Source organism: Parasteatoda tepidariorum, chromosome 4, assembly GCF_982258835.1.
Source record: "Parasteatoda tepidariorum strain Cologne lab strain chromosome 4, Ptep-v5.0, whole genome shotgun sequence".
NCBI lineage: Eukaryota > Metazoa > Arthropoda > Arachnida > Araneae > Theridiidae > Parasteatoda > Parasteatoda tepidariorum.
Genome location: NC_141758.1, coordinates 48,612,033 through 48,636,839, shown reverse-complemented (window position 1 = coordinate 48,636,839; position 24,807 = coordinate 48,612,033). Strand labels below are relative to the sequence as shown.

At 27.6% G+C, this 24,807-nt stretch overlaps 2 protein-coding genes across 2 annotated transcripts in view; one reads left to right on the top strand and one right to left on the bottom strand.

The window, feature by feature from the left end:
- LOC107443269 (RING finger and SPRY domain-containing protein 1) overlaps positions 1 to 22,115 on the bottom strand; it is a 28,115-nt gene extending 6,000 nt beyond the window's left edge. The window contains exons 1-12 of the mRNA XM_016057084.5: positions 21,901 to 22,115; positions 18,672 to 19,258; positions 16,870 to 17,035; positions 15,170 to 15,296; positions 15,026 to 15,084; positions 13,655 to 13,721; positions 11,575 to 11,715; positions 6,627 to 6,637; positions 5,858 to 5,962; positions 5,034 to 5,177; positions 3,279 to 3,390; positions 416 to 518 (exon numbers count right to left, since the gene is read on the bottom strand). Of these exons, the coding sequence (XP_015912570.1) occupies positions 416 to 518; positions 3,279 to 3,390; positions 5,034 to 5,177; positions 5,858 to 5,962; positions 6,627 to 6,637; positions 11,575 to 11,715; positions 13,655 to 13,721; positions 15,026 to 15,084; positions 15,170 to 15,296; positions 16,870 to 17,035; positions 18,672 to 18,901 (1,265 nt within the window). The 5' untranslated portion in view covers positions 18,902 to 19,258; positions 21,901 to 22,115. The remainder of the gene's footprint in view (positions 1 to 415; positions 519 to 3,278; positions 3,391 to 5,033; positions 5,178 to 5,857; positions 5,963 to 6,626; positions 6,638 to 11,574; positions 11,716 to 13,654; positions 13,722 to 15,025; positions 15,085 to 15,169; positions 15,297 to 16,869; positions 17,036 to 18,671; positions 19,259 to 21,900) is intronic.
- A 188-nt stretch (positions 22,116 to 22,303) lies between these two features.
- Positions 22,304 to 24,807, top strand: mRRF2 (mitochondrial ribosome recycling factor 2). Its single transcript, XM_016057086.4, has one exon. It carries the CDS (start codon positions 22,448 to 22,450, stop codon positions 24,668 to 24,670), a length of 2,223 nt encoding a protein of 740 aa, XP_015912572.1. The 5' UTR covers positions 22,304 to 22,447; the 3' UTR covers positions 24,671 to 24,807.

Here is a 24,807-nt window from a genome sequence, read left to right as displayed (position 1 = left end):
AGAAATGAAAAAAGTCAATTTATTATATTTGATTACAGATATCATTAAAAATAAACTTACACACACATGGAAAATAATAACAATAGAATACTCAGAGATGCCAACTGCTCTGTTTTATGTAAAAAAAAATTTATAAATTCTTAGAAAATTAAAACCTTAAACTCATAAAGTTTTATTTTAGGCAAACTTTGAAAGTTACACCAATGTATAACTGAAACAAAGTGGGATTTTATATGCAAGTTTAATTTACTTCTAGGATGTGATAGATAACTTCAAGTAAAATCAAATATCAATACTATATCAATAATGATACTTTGAAAAATAATTTTTTCTACCAATAGAAAATACTTCACAAAATAGAACAAGTTGGTATCTCATCAATTCCAGGAAGAAAAAGATTCTTTAAAAAAATTACCTAGCACTTTGAAACAACTGAGTGTATGGAGGCAGTGGTTTTCCATTTAAATAAAATATTACATATGATTTGCCAACATCTAACAAGCATCCCAGAATATCACCTGATTAAATAATACAAATAAATTACTTAAAGAGTACAAATGTAAAATTTAGATTGTCCATCAAAATGTTTAGGATCAACTTTAAAAAGCAAATATCACTATTTATAAAAAACAAATCTTTAATGATTATTCATTAAACAGGTTTTCCAACCCACCGAAAAAGAGTTTTCTTTTCAAAAACCTACATATTAACACTAGATAACTAAACTTAAATCATGGTAACTTTGCAGCTGATTATTCAACATATATACTACGAAATTAAAATGTGCTAATCTTTATATTTCTTTAGATTAAAGGAAATATATAACTTTTTTAAAAACTTCAACTATCTTTGAATAATACCGTAACATCCTTCTTACCACAGGCAAAAGTTGAGTGCCAATTTAACAAATGTTTAATTTAAACCCTTTTTTTTAATAATTCAATCTATATTTGTGATTAAGGAATATATTTTGGTGACATTTGCTTTATTTGAATTTCGAAACTCCAGAATATTTTTAGAACGTTTCTTGATTTAGAAGCACAAGTTCATTCTTATAAATTTCACTTATTTTAATTGATTTTCCACTTTTAGATATTTTTGTTTAACAATAACTGCCTATATTAAGATATCTCTGATATTTACCATCTCTCTCTCTCTGATATTAACCAGTTTTTTGAAAAATCGTTAAATATTTTATGACCAAATGGTATACTCCACAATGATGACTTTCTATTTCATTACAATTTTAAAAAGTTTTATCTTATTTTGTGTATGAAATTTTCGGAAATAAATATTTTAGATTGAAGTTTTTGTTAAATTACAAAGGAATATTTATACATTTTCATTTTAAAAGCATTTTGTAATGTTTATACAAGCCATTATTATTATTTTCCTATTTATAAGGGGATTTTTACCAAAGTTTATATACCATCAAATTCTGGAATCTATTTATGATAATCTAAATACATACATATTGAGCTGGACGCAAACATCCTGTTGGCGCATGCGCGCCATTCCCTAGCAGAACGAGATTAAATCATCACTTCTCCTATGAGACTCGATAAACATTAGATGTGGATAAATACCTCTTTAACCCTTTCGAAATCCACAATATCTCCAGCTGTTGTTATTGTTTATACCTAATGTTGTTGTTGTTAATAAAAAACAAAAAGTGCAGCTGGTTGTTGGTCGTTATTCACTAAATTATCAAGCGTGTTGGTTTTAGACCGACATTGTCTGGCACGTCGAGCACACGGAGCGCTCGAATCTAAATACATACTAAATATGATAATCTAAATACATACATATTGAGCTGGACGCAAACATCCCATTTAGAGAAGGGTATCAAAAATAAAAATTTTAACAGAAATTTTAAAGAAACCCTACATTATTTTAAAGAAACATTTAAAGAAACCCTACAATTAAAAAATTTTAAAGAAACCCTACAAGAAATAATATTAAAAAAATCTGTAGAATTCTTTTGCGTATTTAATGCTATGGGGATAAAAGAAAATTTATTATTAGAATTCATAATTCTTTTTTAAGTGTTCTAAAACATAGTTCTAAAAACATAACAATTATTTGAAGAAAGTGATTGTCTTGATGATTCCTGTAAAGTTCGAAATAAAATATTCTTGGTGATAAAAGTTGCAGCCTAAAATATGACTTAACTCTTCATCAAACATTGATTTAAGTTTTTCTTACCCTAAGACACAAGAGCATAAAAGTTGATAAAAAGTATAGAAGTGCCTCAGACAATACATTTTGTATTAAAATTTTTTTTAAGAAATCGATAATCATTTAATGAGGAATGTATAATCATATTGGTATATTCTTATAAAAATTAAACTTCAGTAGCTCTCAGAAAATAATAATTTACATTGAGAAGATGCATATAAATAAAAAAGTAAGGGCACGTAACTGTTTAGTATCATTTAACAATCATTACTACCCTTATGATAAACATTTCTATTCAAAGATTGATGATGTTAGTTAAAAGCAAAATGCTCTTTAATTCAACTCGTCAATTTTAATGACCGATGCGTAAAGTTCTATTGATTGCTCCATTAACACAATGTTATTTTAATATCCATCAGAACGGCCATTGATTCCAAAATCATAACAGAAATTTTGCTTAATATTTTTCCAAGGTAATCACTCCAAAAACAGGTGTTAATTATTTCAGAGTGTTCAAAAGAAAATTTTTTCTTTGACAATGAATCAAAAGAGAGCAAAAGTTTGGATGAAATAATCCAAACCATTCTTTTGATGTTACTGCTTAAGAGAGGGAGAAAGGTAAAGGAAAAAACATTTTTGCATCTCTGAGACGGAGCTCTATGTTTTAAAAATTCACAAACAAAACTTAAGCAAACTATGCTATCTATTTTAGAAAAAAAAAATTTAAGTAAGATTTTTTTTTCTCTCCTTAAATGTACATCATCAGAAAGTTAATTTTTGAGAAAATAGTTTTTGAATTTGAGGTTTATACTAACCCACTGAGGGTTTTTTCGATATTTTTTTGCAAGGTTATTACTAACCTGTTTTTATTTTAAAAAAAAGAACTGTTTCTTAATATAGCTTGATTCGTTACACCTCGTGACTGTCTTGGCTGAATGCTTTACTGCTTTAGTATATTTATTTTCATAGTTAGAATTTAAATATGTTTCAAAAATATAGTCAAGAAAATTTCATTATTGCAGTTTATTTGCATAAAATAATTAAAAAAAGAACTCTAAATACAGTATTTTTTTTAGTACAATTTGAATATTGATACTTGCCAGGTTTCCAACAGGAATGTTGATGAGGACTGCATTTTGCATTATACCAAATGAGCTGTCTACATCCATCATAAGCAATTGAATACTCATCATCTCCAATGCCATAGCCTTCCTAAAAAAATATATATTTAAGTACAGTTATAAAATAAGTACAGTTTGAGATTCACAGAATTTTTTTCATAGATTTTGTGCTGAAGAAAACCTTTAGGAGAGACCATTAAAACCTCTCCTAGCGACCAAGCATACATCTGCACCAAATGGGGAAAAGGTCAAAGAAGGAAACACAAGAAAAGTTTAAAATAAAAATTAAACAAAACAAATAAGTAGATTAAATTTTTATGATGTAAAATTAAATGCAAACTTAAAAAAAAAAAATTCTTTATTTATTTAAAATAGCATTATTATTCATAATTGGTAAATTTGTTTTTACACATAATTAAATTATATCATGATTACACATAATTATATTGATGATTTACTTTTAGAGGTGGAAGTTAAATTAGAAGAAAAAAAGTTTTTTTTTATAAAAACAACCATCTTGAACAAACCTCTTCTCATCTTTTAAAGCTAACTAAACAAAAAAAAAATAATAATAATTGTGTATTAATTTGAAATAGCTTTATCATTTATAATTGGTAAATTTGTTTTTACACATAATTATATCAGTTGGGATTATTTTTAGAGATGCTAAATTTTATTCAACGATCCCTCTTTTCATGACGCCAACAAAAGTGGCATTCCTGCAAACACTAACTAAAATTAAAATCGTTCGAAAAATTTTGTGTCTGCGATAACAATTTTGAAGACAAAGGAGGTAACCTCTAAGAATGACAAATCTCCATCAACAACCAATTTACTGTGGAACGGAGAGTGGTTTCGCTGTATATACTTATAGAATCAAAAATCTCATATAAAAGTCTGCCTTTTTTTCAAAAAAAAATATTCATTTATAAAACAATTGTACTTATTTATACTGAAACACATACAATAATATAGTTGTAATATGCTAATGTATCTTATAAAATTAATAATTGCTAATTTAAGAATCCCTACATTTTATATAAATTTCAGGAAAGAAATTGCAATTTAGTTACTAAAAAGCACAGTTTATTATAAGCACTTTAATAATACATAATAAGCTATGTGAGCATTTAGAAATATTTTTAGTTCAACATTTCTTTAACAACTCTGAAACAAACAAAAATATCGTTGATAATCTTGACTGAGAAGAACTGTGACAATAATTGAGAAGTGATGATTGCGGATGAAAATAAAACGTCATTGATGAATTTTGAAAGTACACTTAAGTGGCTGCGTTTTACCAATTACAATAAATTTTTAGATGGATTGCAATAATTTATTTCATGGATAAATCAAGACTATTCCTTCAAATTGGCTAATGTTTATCAATAATTTTTGTTAATCAATTCTAATAAGATAAGAGCCAGACATCCAGATAATATTGGCTTTCTAGAAACTATTACTTCTTGAATTTAAAAGCTAAAACAAATTTTTATTATAAATATCACATTATACACTTTGAAATATGCACATAAATATTGCATGTGTATTTTGAAGTATTATCAAATGTATAATTCATTAAAATAGTGAAGATTCTAAAATATAGCTCCTAGTAATTTAAGGTTGTTGTAATTAGAAGTTTAAAAACTGTAATAAAAATCGACTTGTGATTTTAGTCAAAAATATACTGTATAACAACTACCTACATAAGAAATTTAATCAGATATTACTAACGTGATTTAGGAACTTGCTGTTTCGTGTAGCCCAGCCAATTTGCATGACACCTGAAGTTACAATTGTAACTTCATAATACCAAACACCAGAATCTACTTGATAAGTACATCTCACACTTTCAAATGAAGATGCATCAGATCGGGCCTAAAAAAAAAACTTTGTAAAAAAAAAGGTTTTTATCCATTTCTAACATATTTAACTAATTGTGAATTTATAAAATTTTTATTAACAACAATTAACTGAAATTTATGTTAAGTGACGAGAATCATTTCTATTTCAATGTTTTTTCCCATCTTTATAATATGTTTTAAAATCATCTTCATATATTCTAATCAAAATTGATGGTAATTTACTTGTCAATTTTGTTAATCAAATCATCGATTTTTAACACAAGCTATCATATTAAAATAAATAAAAACGAGTCTTAAAGCTTGTTTCAATATAATCTTTTGTATAATTTCTAAAATAATGGGTATGTAGAAAGAAAAAATTTCTTTAAAAATTAAAATATAAACTAGAAATTAAATTAAAAAACTAAATGCGAAAAAAGTAAGACTATGAGAAAAATTAAATAAATAAAATTAGTTCTTGTTAAAAGAATCAAAAACGATTAGTACACTTCGAAGCAGAATAATTTAAAAAATTTTAAGTTGGAAGGATATAAAAACTAAAACTTCCAATAAAAATCAAGTCTCAATTTACAATGTATTCACTTATCTATTAACATATAGCTAATACCCTTAAGCTATATAATTTAATATATAAATGAAATCACTAACATTTAAATAGATTAACTATGGATTACAGTATTTATTACAACTTACGGTTAGACCATCAGCTGATATTTTCAAATATTCACTAACATCATTACTATTGAGCATAGCATTCAAGTTACTTCTGTCAATTGATTCATAAGTAAAAGGCCTATCCTATAAATATGTAACAAAAACAAAATAAGTCAGAAATAGTAAAAGTTCAAATTGTTGTCAAAATAGAGAAAGTTCACACTATTTATAACTGTAAAAATCATACTGAAAGTTTTTTGCTTAGATCTTAAAATTTTCAATAATTTCAGCTTTAAATAAAAGATTTGGAACAATCAAGATCTGACTTAAAATAGAGACAGGTAAAATATGAAAGAACTGCTTAGCATCAAAAAGCTTTTTAATCACAAACACTATCCCCTAATACTAATAACAATGTAATGCTAGCAAAAAATTATACGGAAAAGTCAATAAAACTTTTTTCTTTTTTTTGCCTACATCATCGCCTTTAACTTCTGTACAAACTCGAAATTTAATTTAACTACTTTAAATAAAACTGATAGAAAGCTCAAGGCATTGATTATCAATTTAACAACTTTGAATCACAGGCTTCTTTTAACAATAATTATATAATGCAAACAGAAAGCTATAAAGAAAATATATTTTGAATATAATATGCTGAAAAATAGATTTTTCATATTTTTATCTTGAAATTTAAAGCACATCTGTTGCACAAACTCAAGATTTAATTGAAATTTACTCTAGAGGAAACATGTAAGACTACAAAATACAATTTAAATAGGTAAAAAATAACAAAACTTAAATCTACCTTTTTGATAACTGCAGTTGGATCCCCACATGAAAAAGAAAATAAACTATCAAATTAGTTCATCTTAAATACATACATAAAAAAATTACAAATTTTATGATGCAAAATATATGGCACAATAATTTAAATGTGATAAATTTTTATTTTTCAGCTTTTCATCCCTTTAGTGGGTCGATAAATGAGTAACAAGCATGATTGAGAACTAAACACTGGGGGTTTCGCATTCGGCTGACCACCTATCCGGAACGTCTGCACCCCAGAGCCCAAGGTCAAGAAAACTGAGATGGGCACAGTAGGCCTTGGCCCTCGATGGGCTGTCGTGTCACTGAGTTTAGTAGTTTTAGTACATTTTTATTTTATAATGATCACAATAAAATTAAAGTGTAACTAATCATATAGAGAGAATTTCTCCTTATTCCATATTTGCATTTGAAATAGATTAAAATCAGCAAAGGAACTTAAAAAAAAGGAGCACCTGTTCAATGCAACCAACAAATTCTTTCTTGCTGTTTGTTAAAGTACAAAAATTCAATATTTTTATCATTGAAGAGAAAAGAATTAAACCATTTACTCGCACTTAATTTAATTTAGATAATCACCTGCATATATTTCAACTTTGTACCTCATTACTTAAATAAAAACAACATCTTTTTATTCATCTTATTGATTCAGCATTTTAAATTTGAGATTGTCAATTGCAAGGGACAATACAAACAATTATGGAATTTATACTGTTTATTTTGTCATTGGCACGAATTTCATATCTTTCCAGGAAAAGACTCTCAGGCGCATTAATTGTCATTTCCTCCAAAAATTTGACATTTAGAAACTACAGTCAGACTTCTATTTTGTGAATTTCTCTGTTTTGCGATTTTTTTTCTCGAGAAACCAAGAACATTTTAGAAACTTCTTCGCAAAATAACTATCAAATAGTGAAGTGACATTCTGTTTCCATTTTCTTGAGGTTGGCAGAAGAGCAGCTACATACAACAGTTAAACAAATGCTGTTAATTATTAAATTGTTCATGTTTTAAACAATGCTTATTTTGTTCAGATAATTCAAACACAAAAGGAAACAAAGAATAATAAAGCACTTTTGGAACAGCAGCATCAATCTGGAATAAGTGCAAAAAGTAAATCATTTCTTCATGCCTATAAACTGTCAAAGATAATCAAAAATAATCTAAATGTTATAATTACATTTTCAGAAATCATAATTGAAAGAAACCTAACGTTATGAAATTAAATTACTAACATTTTTAAGATCAGAAATAAAAAAGTGTATTTATGAAAATGTTTTTTTTCTAAAAAAATAAATAAGAAACTAGTATAATAAAATGAGGCTTTACGTCTGCAATGATTAAGTACCTGTTATTATAATTATTAGCTATAGTTATTGGTTATAGTAATTCTTTCTATGTCACTCATAGTTGTTATTACAAGACTAGGATATACAATTCAACAATAAAATTAAAAAATTTATATGTTTAAAAAAATTTCAGTGTGAATTTTAACAAAAACAAAGTTCAGGGTATTTGCTACATTTTAGATTTTCAAATTCATGAGTTTTCATGACTAATTCCAAGAATTTTTCATGACTTAATGAAGTTACTATTTTCTCCGACAAAAACACAACAATAAATTTAAAAAAGCATTATAATAACATTCACTGAAATGATAGGTACAACCACAACTGATATACTCTTCATATTTATAAATTTAAAAAACAGAGTAAAGAAAACGTCGAAGCAATAAAATAGCTGGAAAAATTACAAAAGCAAATAATTTTTTTTCTTGCAGAATTATATTCTAGATCAGTGTTTCTCAACGGGGGCGTTGGGAGTATGCTGAGGGGCGGTGGACTTGTTTTGGGCGGCAGGGGGGCGTTAGGTATGTTTTGGGCGGCAGGGGGCGATGAGCAGATCATGTTATTCAAATTTAATTTTAATACTCCCAAATAAAATTATTAAATTAAGAATCATTTAGTAAATAAAATTATTCTAAAATTAATGATAAAAAAAGATTAAATTAATATAATAAATTTAGATTATCTGATACAACATTAGTACCAACAGTAAAACGAACTTATGCAACACATATTCTCCGACCCGAATCACCTCAGCACAGCGCATGAGTCAGTAGTTTTTGCCTCTGATATTCAAGACATTTGGGGAGAATTAAAGTTCACGCACTTTTTGTAAAAATGTTTGATTTGACCCATGTTTCTTATGATGGTTTAGTTTGCTTTCTAGCAGTTTTTTACCCAGTTTCGATTCGCATTCCTAATTTGTTCGACAGCAGTTTTTTTACCCAGTTTCATTGTTTATTCGGCCAGGTACGTTTGTGAATTAGTTCTTAATTGTAAATTATTTATTAATTTGAATAAACAGTTGATTTTCTTTCATTCGTATTTTACTGCCACCAACAATGTCGGTTAACATAAAGAAGTATATTCAATACAGTGCCACGTACTTGAAGTTTAGATTTGTTCAATCGCTGTCGAACTCTCAACTACCCCCATGAATTTATTTTATAACAAAGTTTAATATAATGAGACAATGGAGCCTTCCCGTTAGCAGAAGCATTTGCAAAATACTCATTCTCTCAAACAAAATAAGAACATCAAAGACAAGTTTCGGAAGGCACCTTTAGCCTCTGGCTTACTAACAACCTAATCACAAAAATGCGATGATGGTTTGATAAGTTCTTATAATATATCAAAATTAATTGCTAAATCTGGGAAATGTCATACCATCGGCAAAGAATTGATACTGCCGCTGTTAAGAAAATTTTAGGAACAGTTTTACACTATCCAGCCTCATCCGATTTAATCAAAAATATCCCTTGCAATAGTGGGTCGACATGGTGGGTTTTTCGCCGTTTTGAAGAGGGTGGTACCAGATATTTTAGCAGTTCACTGCGTGATTCACAGACAGTATTTGGTAAGAAAAATCTCAGCGACCGTTTGTATCAGTCATTGCAATATGTCATATCTGCTGCGAACAAAATTGGTAGTAACGTTCTCAACGATTCATTACTCAGACAGCTGTTTAAAAAAAACTATGAAGAATATCGCTTGCTACTACACCGTGATTCGCTGGATTTCCAAAGGAGCCTTGTCTCCATGGGTTTTTGAATCTTTTCGACTCTGTGCTTGAGTTCCTCGAAAACAGAAGCTCTGAGAGACAGATTGCTAGAATTTAAGATAGACGTTGGTAGATTTATATGCAAAATTTAATGGCGTTAATTTGCAACTTCAATTTGATCCCTACGAAATCAGCTATTTCTACATTTCTAAAAAAACTTATTTTTTGGAAGCAGAAATTTGGTAGGAATGAGTTCAACCAATTTCAAATCTTATCGTATCTTGAAAAGAATGGCGAAATTTCCTCTAATGATACACAAGAATATAGTTAACACCTTGACTCTTTGCACAGGGACTTTTCTGACCGTTATAAATGTGTTTTGTTCTATTTCCTTCAATGGGTTATTAATTCTTTTTTGAATATTGAAACAGAAGAGGTTCAGATTCAGGAGGAATTGATCAAACTTTCAACTAATGAAGCTTTGAAATGGTGATAACTCACAGAATTTTTGCTTCAAGGTAACATCAGTCGCCTCTTCTCTGGACTTTCAAAATTCATTCTTATTTACAAAATAATTTTTAATTTCCTTCCCTTTCTCCTACTTCGTCAAACGTGGATTCAGTGCTGTTATGGATCAAGTCACAAAAAAGAGAAATGGACTCGAAATGATGCAACGAGGGGACTTGCGTCTTCACCTCAGCAAAAACATTGAACCGAACGTTAAGAAATTGGCTATGAACCATCAAGTACAATCATTCCACTGACATAGTAACTTGATTGTTTCGTTAATACTACTATTTTTATTTTTGGGTATTTTTTTTAATTATCTAATTAAGAACAAGTGACTCTTTTTAAGCATCTTTTAAGCAGTTTTCTTTGTTGAACTTATTTTTTTCATTACCGTATTTATTTTTATTATGACAAATAGACTGCGATTACCTGCTGGGAGAAAATTATAGAGTTAACGTACACATTAAATTTAAAAAAAAAAAAAAAAACATGCAAATTTAGCACTTAAAAAATTGCCTAAAAATACATCTTAGAATTCAGCACCCTCCCCCCGTCCTCATGCTCTAAATAACTGAATTATCACAAAGGGGGGCGTTGAAATGTTTTTAGCTTATTAAGGGGGCGGCTACGTTAAAAAGGTTGAGAATCTATGTTCTAGATACTTTTCTTGTTCATCGGAAAGGAAAGAAATACTCCCGATTCTTCTGTACTCATTTCAGAATAAAAAATTTCCTCAATGACTGGTTTGCTTCAGCTAAAATTTTACATTGATAAAATAAAAAAATAAAAATAATAATAAAAATTCTGAAATCACAGAAGTTTAAAAGATAATTCACTCTCGAAATGATGCCTTTTCTTTCATTTTTAAAAAGAACACCATAATTTTTAAAGAACATGATAAAAACATTTTATATTTTAATAAAACAAGACTGTGAGTGGGGATTTTGTTACACATTCAGACATTCGAACAATTGGGGGGAGGTGTAAAATCCATTTTGAAAATTAGATTTTGCGTAGATTTAAATCCATGACTTTCCACGATTTATTTTTTAAAAAAATAGTTAAAATCATGACATTTCATGACAAATTTTGTCCAATACCAAAATTCATGACTTTCCAGGTGCACGGATACCCTGAAAGTTACACCAATATAATATTTATAAAATAACTTTTTGCAGAATTAGCAAATAAAGTCTTTAAAATATTTTTTTCCAGTCTTAATTTGAAAAGTAACATAAGGATTCAAAAATTTTATCAAGTAAAAATATAAAACTATCCAGCATTTAAAAGATTATCCTGCAAAAAAAATCCACTAACATTAATAGATTGATATGAAAAAAATAATAACTTACACAAATTATCTAAACACCACTGCGCACAAAATCCTACTTGCTTAAACAAATAATTGGAGCTATTAACAAAAGTTTCTAATCTTTCTAATGGATTTTTAGTTTTGGACTTGATGTACTGGTTAATGGTAGCCTTATTGTCGCCTGAAAAAGAAAAATTTAAATGTCAAATCTCGTCATACATATTAAGTAGATAATATCGGCAATAACAGCTAATTGCCTAATTAAAAAAGTTCAATTTAAAAATTTGAATAAGAATAACTTATTACGTAGTTCAATACTTTTTAAAGTTTGTATTGGCATCAAACCCATTATAACAGAATCAAAAGGAGTGGTTGACTGAAGTAAATAAGAATCAACCCTAGCAACAATTTTACCTTGGCCCCAGTTGGGTTCAAAATTGGCTCAATATGGGTCCTAGAATGGCCTATATAAGGCCTACTTTGCCCAATGTAGAACCCATATTGGCTAAATAATGAATATAAAATATTGGGTGAATCTGACAATTTTATATAGGATCAATATTGGTGGTAAAGTGGCTGTAAAATATCAGGTGTATCGGAAAGTTCTATATAAGGCCAATGACGGAAAAATAAAGGTCCTTTAAACCCTTACTGAGCCAAGATTCATGAGTATCGCCCCAATGAGGGCCCAAGTTATTTTGCTGCTAGAAAAGAAGTTTCATCGTTATTCTTTATACAGTTTTATTTACTCTAAGTACTTATACTCATCTTAACTAAACAAGTATAAACATCATACCTTTTCACTAATTATTTTATCTAAAATTATAAACATTAAATAACAAAGAAATATAATTCAATTTAGACACATTTTAGTTAGAAACCATACAATTTATTTGCAAACCGAATGCATGGGAACAAAATGTTATTCACTAATAGTAAAATTAATTTTGTTTACTTTATTGTAAGATTGTGTACTCATTGTGTTTCATTATTGTTTATTTTAGTAAACAATTGAAACTTAATGTTCCAGTTGACTAAATTTTTATTATTTTATCGTAGAAGATTTTAAAGATATAAAAAGTGGCACTAAATATCGCCAATTTTGTTTAAATCCAAATCTTTTTTAATATAATAACAAGTATTAGTGTAAGATAACATGAAAGATTGAAACAATATAACAAAATCAGAAATTAAAAAACAAAAATTTCAAATATTTTTAAATTAATGTAATTATAGCAATTAATTTAAATACAATTCGATTAAAAAAAGTAAGTTTAAGTAATTTAAGATATTTTAAAAACTAGGAAATATGTAATGCCAATTGTGGAATTACAATATTTTTTATAATTTTTAAATTACTTTATTTTGAACAGAAATTTTTAACAGTTTTCATTGTAATTTTATTAATGGAGCACTGAAAAGCTCATAGTTTTTAGATCAATGTATAAGGAAAATTTTATAGCACTGTTGCATTAAAAGGAAACTGTATCAACAAGTTAATATTCCCTCATATAAAAATCAAAATTCATTAAAATTTGCAATCGATTTTAAGACTCCTTAACTTTCAAGATCAAGATGAAATGAAATTTTGCTCTTAAAATCAATAATCTGCATTTGTATTCATAGAAAAGGAAATAGGATAAAAAGTTAAAAATCAGGAGAGATAAGGACAAAATATTTTTCATTAGGAAAATCAGGACAACTACGAACCCTGAGAAGACAACAGGAAGATCATTGAGAAAATATTAATTGGAGAGGAATTTTGGAGAAAAAGGGGGTTCCTATCCATCATATTTTTTAACATTTTTTTCACAACATCAAAATTTTTTCATTAAGTTTTTTAGGGGTGTAAATAAATGCTTGTGACATTTGTGTATATTCTTATTTTTATGATTTCAATCGAATGCTTGCTCCTTAAAATTCTCAAACCTTAAAAAAAAATTTCACAGAATCAGCTTTCATGGACATAAACCATTTTTTCCCCTTAATCATTATTTTCATTAAAAAAATACCATTTAATAAAATATTAAATAAATTACTAAGTTACAAATAAACCTTAGTTAAATATATAATAGAAATTTATATAATATAAAAATTAAGTGAAATGAAAACTGATTTACTTGTTTGTGCAAACTTTTCCAAGGCAATAAGTGAAAATATAATCACTGATTTATGAAAAATCGGGTCCTAGTGGGAGGAAAAAAAGATAAAATTAATGACTTGAAACAAATAATTCAGAAACATAATGTAAAACTAATAAATGATGGAACTCATATCTCTAATGAGATAATAAGACTATAGATATTGTGAAGTACCAATGAGCTAAATTAACACTAACATTCACTCGTATTTATCATAAAAATCATTGAAACCAAATGTATTTATAAATACAAATTCAAACCATGTTTCAGTTTTACAAGCTATCAGTCAGAGATCCTTTAAGAGAAAAAGATTGCTAAAACATAAGTGATTATGTTATATTTAAGTGTAACGCAATGATAATACTCCTTTTATATTAAAACAAAAGTTACTACTACATCACTGTTGTGTCAGAAAAATACTTACAATTGATTTGTAAGTATTTTGTAATAACATAAATTTCATGTTAACTTTTGTTTAATATTGATGGTATATGCAGCTGGAGGAAATTTGAGAGCTTTTAGCAGTCAAATAAAGTACAAAAACTATACGGCACTATTAACTATATGTTTAAATTGGCTACAAACTTTCCATTCATGATTGACATCAAATGGACTGTAATTTAAGAGTTTTCAGGTTAATTTTCAAATTATTAATTTTGAAGATATTAAATTTATGTAAGATTTTTCTGAATGAAATTTTTTTTTAGGATATTCAAAAAATAATAGAAGTTTCAAATTGATCACCATAAATGAGTTTTCGTTCCTTAATTAGTAATATTAATTATATAAATAATCAAGCAATCAACTGAGCAACTATTTCGATATTTTCTTATAAATTTTCCCATTTTTATGGAATTTTTTAAATGTGCAAAAATCAGGAAAATTTTGATTAAAGCAAGAGCTTAGGAGAAATGGACAATAACTAGCAGAGTTAGTAGCTACATAGCTATATTGATGCATGAAAAGCAAAAGCATTAAAAAAATATTGAAAACTATTTTGGGATTTGACAACCAAAAAGCTTTCATATTTAATAAAGATCAGATGCTAAGAACATTAAGATTTATTTCCCTATTAAATTTTAATTTTTTTAAATCTATTTCTTTTTAGTTTCTAATTTTCAACTGAAAATCAATTCTAATGAGAATCTTGCTCCGCATCTTTATTCAGAAATTAACTTAAGATAAAAATGTGCTTCAGAAATGTTTTATATAATTTTTGAAGCAACAGATATACAAAAAAGAGTTTTTACACTAATTAGAAATAAACTAAATTACTAAAAAAATTAATTCAGAATATTTATTTCTTTGAATTTGATGTAGATCTTTTTTATCATAAATAAACAGACTTACTAGATTTGTAAAAAGAAATTCCATCACATCATTTGTTAAAAGTGCTGTACTTCCAGGGCCTATAAATATATTCAATTTAAAAATAAATAAAAAATATGTATACTTCTAGAAAAAATATTGAATATATATATATATATTTTGTACCTGCTAATTTTTCTGCTATACAGCCCAGAATGACACAGATGTTCCTTTGACGAGCTGGACATAATTTCCCATTATTAGCTTGATGTCTTGATAAATTAAATATTTTTGCCATCTTCTCTAATAATTCCTAGGAATGAAAATTGTAGTTACAATTTAAATGCATTTAAAAAAGAAAACCTCTGTGATATAATATATAAACATAATCACTAGTCACACAACATTCATCTAAGCCCCATTACTATTCTTTTTCACAATTTGCGTTTTAAAGCAACAAGAAGTACATCTGCTGTTTTTTTATATTATTTTTATTAGCTTTTCTTATTGATACATTAGCTCAGCAGCACATTTTCTCTTAAATAACGTAAAATATAATCTAGTAAACGAAAAACTAAGTCAGTTAAAATTTTAAAACACTTCGATTTTTTTTTTTTTTTTTTTTTAAAAATTGCGCACATTTTAATTTAAAGGATTCAAGATTTAAAATATTTGAGCCCAATTTATTAAAAACTGGGATAATTTGTTTGTTAAAACAAAAGCTTTAATAGATTAATAGATAGAAAAAAAATCATTTAAAAGAATTATGACTAAAATGGTTTTTTAAGAAACCCTCTCCCCTCTTTCCAAAGTATCTATATTAAAGCAGTACAGTATTCACGCAGTTTTAACAAGTACTAAATAAATAAATATAATAATGTATAGTTTCCGTATTAGTATTTGGAACAGATTAAAACTGTACCAATTAGCATAATACCAGTAACGCCTATTATCAAAACTAATTAAGAATCATTGTCATTAATAATAGTACAACGATTTTTTACCTCTCTTCTAAAGAATTTAGAATAATTTCTCCATTAATTTTACTTTTTAATACAGAGTTTATTTTTATTTCAATTAGTAGCTATTAGCAAGATCAATTAAGAATAATTGGCATCAATAGTTTAGCAATTCTACACGCTTCGCTTAAATGAATTAGTACCATTTCTCCATTAATTTTGCTTTTCTGTACATAGTTTTCTTTTTTTAATTCCTTTAATAAATAATACAAAAATACATTAAACATCAGTGGCATCAATAATCGCATAGTGAATTTTATTAACAACAAATAAACTCCCCTAAGCAAATGAGTACATTTTCTCCATTAACTTTGCTTTTTAGGGCATAGATTATATTGTTTACTTCAATATGAACTTATTACCAAAATTACTTAAGAACTTATTACCATGAATGGAGCTAAAACTGCCCTTTCCCTTTTCCTAAACTGTCTAAATTTTAGGATGTTAGCCCAAGTTCAGAAGTTAAGAGACAGACACACAGAAAAATACTTCATTTCATTATTAAAGATAACATTATTTTCTTGGCTGAACAATAAAAAAAATACTAATATAATGATAAAATTTGATCCTCAGAAATATTCTCTGTCACAATTATTTTTAAATAAACTAGGTGCTACGGAACAAGGTATTAAATAGCAATATCTAGGTATTAACATATGCAGATGTATAAATTAAAAATAATATTATTCATTTTATAAAAATAAATCTCAATCTTATTCCCAAATTTATGGAAAAAATATAAATGGAAGAAATATAGATAATGGATCAAATTATATTCCCTGCCATGAGCATTGCTGTTAAAATAAGAAATGTTGGTATTTAGACAAATAAATATAGATTATTAAAAGAAATAAAAACTAATGATACTTTTGTAGGTAATGGACATTCATCTAATAACAATGTTATAACAGCGGGGCCCAAAGGATCGTCCATTGGAACAACATGAGCTAGTGAACGAACTAATGTTAGCCATCCTATCTCTGAATCAGCAATCATGTGCAGTTGTGTCATAGATTCAGGAGGTTCAATATCACTGAAACAAATGAAATGTAATTAGAGCCATAAATAGAAACAGGACTTTAGGAAAATTCATCAGAAACTTTCATACGATGTTGAATATTTACATTCAAGTTTTGCTATTTAAACAATAATATGCTAATACAGTAGAAGATCTTCATAGCGCAAATTTTGAAGCCTGAAGGTTTGCATTTTATGGAATGTTGTGTTATATAGATTATTCCACCAATCTACTAAATATGGCAATATTAGTCTGGAACAGATTTTAGATACAAATACTTAAAAAAAACTATGTACTTAAGTATTTATTGTTTTCAGAAGAAGAAAAAATTATAAATTTCTGCAGCATAATAGCTAGTAACAAAGAAATTAATCAATTTTGGTTTGTTCAGACTTTGAAATTTTTATTTCTTAGCAAATAATTAAACGGATAATATAAAAAGTTAATAGTTCTTGCATAGTTATAGAGACTTTTTAACTGCAAATTTCATTGTTTATACCCAAAAGCTAGTATGTTTAATGGAGAATTGTGATTTACAGAAACATGTTAAACAGATCTTCTACTGTATTTTAAAACCATTTTGTGAATATTTAATTAAAATGTTAAATGTAAATTAAAACAGCTAAAATAAAATACGAGGGTAGTTAATTTATTTAGCTCTAAGTGTATTTGTAAAGTTCTTTGAAACCACCTTTTTTTTCCTCATAAATGATATGCCACTGATAAAATAAATAGTCTTTTATCCCCAAATTTAATCTGAGTCATATCCCCAAATTTAATCTGATTTAAATAAGTAGCGGGGCACTGCATTAAATTTATTGGTGAAAAATGGGTTACAGAAATCAAACATTTTTAGCAGTAGGTTTTCTGCAAAATCACTATCTCAATCCAAAATGTGTTTATAGCTTTAGATACTGAGAGCAGAAAACAGTTTAGGTTAAACATAACTTCTTTACATTTTCTTTCAATTTTTACATTTTCAAATCTTTGGCTGTTAGCAGCAATACACACAAAATCTGCAAATTTAAACTATGTAAATCATATAAAAAATAGTAAATCAGCTGTAGGACATTTAAAAGTTGTTTTGTTTATAAAACATATTTTTCAATTTTCACCCACTTACTAGAAAACTTGACAAAATAAGCTAAGATTCTATGCAGGTGTTGATAATTAAAATTAAATTATTAAAATCACCAATTTAAGTCATGATTTTAATCACTTAATATTTTTTTAAAAAATCATTCATTTCAGTAACTCAAACAAAAAAAAAATTGATAGATTAATTCATAACATATCAAAAAATTATTAAGAAATGATAAAACAATTTAAAATATTTTACGTGAACATTAACACAAAAACTGATTACTAATAAACATATAGAAAACTAAATAAGCAGGGGCTTAACAACTTTTTTAAAAAATAAACATAAGTAAAGATTAAAAACTTTAAAAATCAATGAATTATATTCATTCAATATTTAAACTTGCAAAGGAAAAAAAAATTATTTTAATCAAAAAGGGATCATACATTTTTATTTTATAATTCTTTTACATGCTAGTTCTATGCTTAGCATATCCATTCACAAAACATGTGAGAATCAGAGTGATTAAATTCTTCAAATACAAAATGAATTTATACAAGATTTACTTACTTATCTACAAAAGTCCTAATAACAGACAATGTTTCCATGACTAACTTATCCACAGACTGTCTTGTAACCATAAGATCCAAAATTCTATGAACAGGGTCATAGCGTTCTATTGGTGGTACTAAATGATCAGTTTCAGCAGATAAAGAATTCACTGAGTCTCTAGGGTTTTGACGTGCAATTGTTTCTTCATCTGACTCAGATTGCCTATCTTTACAGATGCAAATACCCATATTTATTTAATGAATTCTAGATATTTAGGAAGAAAAAACTGTAGTAAACTTTGTTTCATTGGATATGGTTGAAAAATCACCATTTTTGGCACCGTTTTAGTTATTTTAGCATCTCATGTCCCGTAACAAAGAAAAATTAAAATTAAAGAAATATTTGATAAATTGCCTATACTATTAACAATTTTAATTCAATGACATTGCTCAATCTGTTTTTATTCTTTCATGCACTGGTTCCAATTTTAATGTTTTCTACAATGTAGGAGCAAGCACCAAAATTCAGAAGCTAATTAATAGTTTCATTAGACAAGGTACAAAAAGGCCTCAGAGTTGTAGACGAATCCTTTTGAAAATCAAAACCTGAAAAAATACAATTTCTTTTAACAGTGTAACTTTTTAACAAAGCTAATAAATTCATTTGCATAATTATATAAAAGTTAGATTATTTTTGATGTTTAGGCAAAAAAAGATTAATCAGTACAACAGGGAATGACACATACACTAATTTTCAAAAACTCAATATTTATTAACTACTTTCTCTAGAGCCATCAGAAGGTCATGCCAAGGAGAAGGTTTACATGCCTCCCCGCATTCTAAGGACTCTCTAGATAGCCATGTCCGATAAAAATCAAAAAGACTATTTTTTAAATAATTATTAAAATTTTAATATCTAAAAAATTCATACCTATTTATTATTAAAAACATTGTTTTTGATTTCATCATTTCAGAAGTAATTCATCTTATAGACAGATGTATTAAAACTTTCATTTGAAAGCAAAACACAGCAACAATCTTCTAAAATAGTCCTTAGATTCCATAGTGAAAAATAAGGATCACTATGGAAATAGACATTTCCATAGTGAAAAATATAATTTTATTAGGATTTAATCAACATACATTTAACGTATATAAAACATCTAAGATCATTGATAGCGTGCATGAGGAAAAGAAAATCGTCAATTATGACGATGAACAGGCATTTATTTTAAACAAATAGAGAATGCTTCTGTGCTCTCTTTTTTAACCAAACCTTATTAGACTACTTGACTATTTTTAATCTTGCTTCTAAAAAAAATTAAGTATTTGGACAAATAAAGCATAAGGAAGATGAAGTAATTTATCATTTAAGTATTAAAATGTAAATTTTTAAAGTTTACTTGAGCATATTCCTTATAATTTACAAATTAACTACCTAAAAAGAATATTTTCTAATAAGTTAAACACAAATAACTTTATATGACAATTCTTTTATTTATTAGATTGAATTTCATAAGTTCAAGAGAGAGATCTTACATTTAGTTTTATAAATTATTACTATTTCAATATATTTTAATTTCTATTATTTTCTACATATATTCCAGTTTATTCTTGGTAAAAAAATTTATTGTCAAAAGATCATATACAAACTTTTCTAAAAGAAAAATAGTAATAATCATAAATATAGTATATAAAGTATAAATTGGTATAAATTGTAGTATAAATTGGAAATGAATTAGAGAGATATTTCATATTTAAAAAAATGCATTCTGAGGAAGTATTAAACTCTAAGAATTTTCTGTACCCCTGCAATGAATTACACTAGCGATTTTGATTGCAAGATTTCCAGAAAACAACGAAAGAGACAACTGCTGCCAAACTCAGTAGCAAAAAAAAACTTCGAGCATCAGATGTAATTCCTATTGAACTTAAGCACAGTAGGCATTCTCAATCCATCCATTGACGGGCCTACAAAGTTTTGTACCTATCAGATTCGAATTATTACTTTTGTTTGAATCTTGTTTTTACTAAACTAACGTTAAAATAAGTTGCCAGGAATTGCTAAGAACTGTTTTTTATCACACTATTCACTTTTTTTTAAAAGGTAGCCCAATATAACACAAACTATGAAAAAGTTAAGGACTATAGTTTTACTACTCGTGGAGCCCTACTTTAACCACTAGATTTAGATCATTGTAATATAACATATCTATCCAAGTTTTATTTTATACCTTTTTACAATTAAGATTTTGTGACCTCATCCAATGATTACACTTCTCATCCAATTAACTCTTTACTCCAGGCATCACCATACTACTACCACTTTCAAAATGATTTTAAAAAATACAATAACCAGCTATAGTTGTTACTATAACTTGTCATGTTTACCAATAATTTGTAAAAAAAAAAAATTCATTTTATTACGATTAAATTTATACCCCAAAACATATTAAAGAAGTTTTAAATACATCATATACCATAGATGCATCCAATTTTGATACTTTTTCATTGTAGGGTCAAAATTGGTCATTTTTAACACAAACAATGTCTTCATCTAACAAAAAAAGACTTACATGCCTCAGATAAAGTACAAAAAGGTAATAACATAGTTTCGAATTATTTTTAACCCGCAAAAAACTGTTCTTTTAAAAAAAAATACACAAGGCAACTGTGGTAAAGTATTAACTAAGTTCAAATAATCAAAAATCTATCTATATTTTTTTGTAACAGGTAACATAAGAATATTTGCAAGCATTACTTTTGAATTAACACTGGAAAATCAATTTGACTTCAGATATTTTTTCAAAAATATCGTATACCTGTAAGCATTCAACGAGTTAGAGTACAAAAGGACTTGAAGAGAAATTATTTGACAGATAGATAAGTAAGTACACGCAAGATAAGATGAGATAATCAAATATAAATCTTAGCTAATGCAAATATTCTTTTTGAAACTTGAGGCTAAGTTTCAAAAACAGTGATAAAACTTTTAAATTACGTTGGTAAATTTTCATATCTTACTTCTAACGTAAAATCAAAATTATACGTTAAACCGATAATTTTTCAAATAAATTCAGTTGAAACTAAATTTAATACAATTGTAAAGAACTTGAACTTAAAGCAAGATAAACTACTTTTAATTATTAAGTGCCAATGCCTGAATTACTAATCACGAAGAGGAAATATAACAAAAATTAATTAATGAAATATGAGCACAAAAGTTTAAGAAAGTAAACATAACTGACTTTTGTTAAATTAGACGACAAGATTTATTCCATATTTTCCGATTTTACATCAACATTCATTCTTCTTTAACAAATATTCCGCATAATGTCAACATCGAGGAAAAACTGCTTAACAAAAATAACATTAAATAACTAAAAAAAATTAAAAATCATCAGCAGAAGAGTCATGCACATTGAAATCGAAACAGTTGCCATAGATAATTTATTTCATATTTCCTCTTATCAGGTTCAACATCGATAGTTCAAGTTGTTTTATTTGATATCGATATACTTTCAAAGCTGTAAGCTCTATATTTAGCTTTAGAAAACAAGAGGTTACAAGTGAAAGGAATACAACTCCATTTGTAATTTCAAAACAAAAACAAACTAGTCCTTGCCGTATTACAAACTAGTTTGTTCAAAAATATCAATCATTTTATTAATTAAGTTTGCTAAATCCAAATATTAATCTGCAATGACAAGCAAATCATTAATCCCAAGATATGTGGTTTTTCAAAGTCGCTAAGAAAGACCACACGTTGAAAATTTTACTGTGTTTTAATGAATTATGAACATGTTCACTCGCTTAAATATTCGAGCCTATAATTCACTATATAGAGGCACAAATAGCTTCATCAAATTAAATTTTAAGTTCCGCAACTTATGTACGAAAATAAATGAAGATTTACTAAAATTGCGGAACATTGGTATCATCGCCCATATAGATGCTGGGAAAACAACTACAACTGAACGAATGTTGTATTATTCTGGCCGAACTGACATAATAGGCGAAGTTCACGATGGAGATACAGTGACAGATTATATGAAACAGGAAAGAGAACGTGGTATCACCATAACATCTGCTGCAATAACATTTAAGTGGAAGAAACATAAAATTAACTTGATTGACACTCCAGGGCATGTTGATTTCACATTTGAAGTCGAAAGAGCTTTATCTGTTTTAGATGGTGCTTTAGTAATTCTAGATTCTTCTGCAGGAGTTGAGGTGCAAACTTTAAAAGTTTGGGAACAGGCAAATCGTTACAAACTGCCTTGTGTAATTTACTTAAATAAAATGGATAAGAATAACTCTGATCTTGATATGAGTTTATTATCTATTAGGAATAAATTAAAAATAGAACCTTTGTTGTTGCAAGTTCCATTAGGCACCACTAAAAATTTTAGGGGCGTTGTAGATTTGATCCATCTTCAAAAACATGTTTGGAAAAATGATAAGAATGATGATGGTCAGTGCTTCCAAACTGAAAATTTAAGCCCAGAAGAAATCAAAAATTTACCATTAATTCTTGAAGGGAGAAAGACATTAATTGAAAATATCGCAAATCATGATGATTTAATTGCTGAAAAGTTCATTACTGACAATTTAAATTCAATATCATCTTGTGATTTACTTGCTGCTCTAAAGAGAATTACTCTTCATAAGCAAGCTGTACCAGTACTGATCGGAAGTTCATATAAAAACATAGGTGTTCAATTGTTAATGGATGCAATTTTGAATTTTCTTCCTAATCCCTCCGAATATCATAGAGGTTTAGAACAGCATTCTGAAAATTTGTGTGCCTTTGCTTTTAAAACAAATCATAATAAGAGTAAAGAACCTTTGACATTTTTAAGAATTTACTCAGGCCATTTGAAAGGTGGGCAAAGAATTTATAATGGAACTAAACAACAATCAGAAAGAATTGGTAAAGTAATGATACCACTTGCAGATAGTTTTGAAGAGGTAGCGACTTTACCGGCTGGTAATATTTGTGTTGTTTCTAATTTAAAGACGACTGTTACTGGGGACATATTATTCGATTCTGGATCTGCTGCCACAAAATTATATCCCTCATTAGAAAAAGGGTCAACTTCAAAAATACCAATGATTCATATTCCAGATCCTGTGTTTTTTTGCACAATAGAACCCCCTTCAATAGGACAACAAAATAAGTTAGATTTTGCCCTACAATGCTTGCAAAGGGAAGATCCTACTTTTCAGGTTGAGAATGATGAAACTATAGGTCAAACTATTCTCAAAGGCATGGGTGAGCTACATATCGATATCATTAAAGATAGGATTCTTACAGAATATGGAGTTGATGCTTATTTGGGACCATTACAAGTCGCATACAAGGAAACATTAAGCAAAGGAGTTGAAAATACTCATGTTCTAAATAAAACCATTGGTGGTTCCAAACATTTGGTAACTATGACTCTTAGAATATATCCTTGTCTCCCCGGTCATTTTCAGAAAAAGGTGAATGTTGTTGTGACTAAAGAAAACAATCTAGGCAAAATAAGATCAGATTATTTAAAAGCCATTGAATCTGGGCTTAAAACTGCTCTAAATAATGGGCCTCTTCTAAGCTTTCCCGTTATAAATATTGGAGTAGATTTGTTATGGCTAGAAGTTGCAAAGAGTACTTCACTTGCAATGTTGACTGCTGCTACATCTCAATGTATAAATGCTGCATTGAAAAAATCAACATTGCATCTCCTGGAACCAATCATGAATTTATCTATAGCTGTCAGTAAAGGCTATGCTGGTGTGGTAATAAATGATTTGTCACAAAAACGTAGCCAAATCTTAAGCATGGAAGCACGCCAAGATGTTGAAATTATTTTAGCAAGAACTCCACTTTCTGAACTAAAAGGATATAGTTCCATGTTAAGAGCATTAACTTCTGGAACTTGTTCATTTACTATAGAATTTGAAAGTTATCAAAAAATGGAATTACAAGATCAAAATCAAGCTATCAAGGATGTAACAGGATTTTCACCACTTTGAAAAAAGTTTTGTTTATATTTATAAATATATATAAATTTAATTTATAGATATATTTATGTTTTAAGTAAAAAAAAAATATTTGAAAAAAACACAATCACCTTTCTGTACAGTTATTAAAATCTCTTTAGCCATGATAA

What these genes read in the sequence shown, in the direction of transcription:
- mRRF2 (XM_016057086.4), top strand. Translation starts at nt 22,448, where the DNA reads ATGAACATGTTCACTCGCTTAAATATTCGAGCCTATAATTCACTATAT.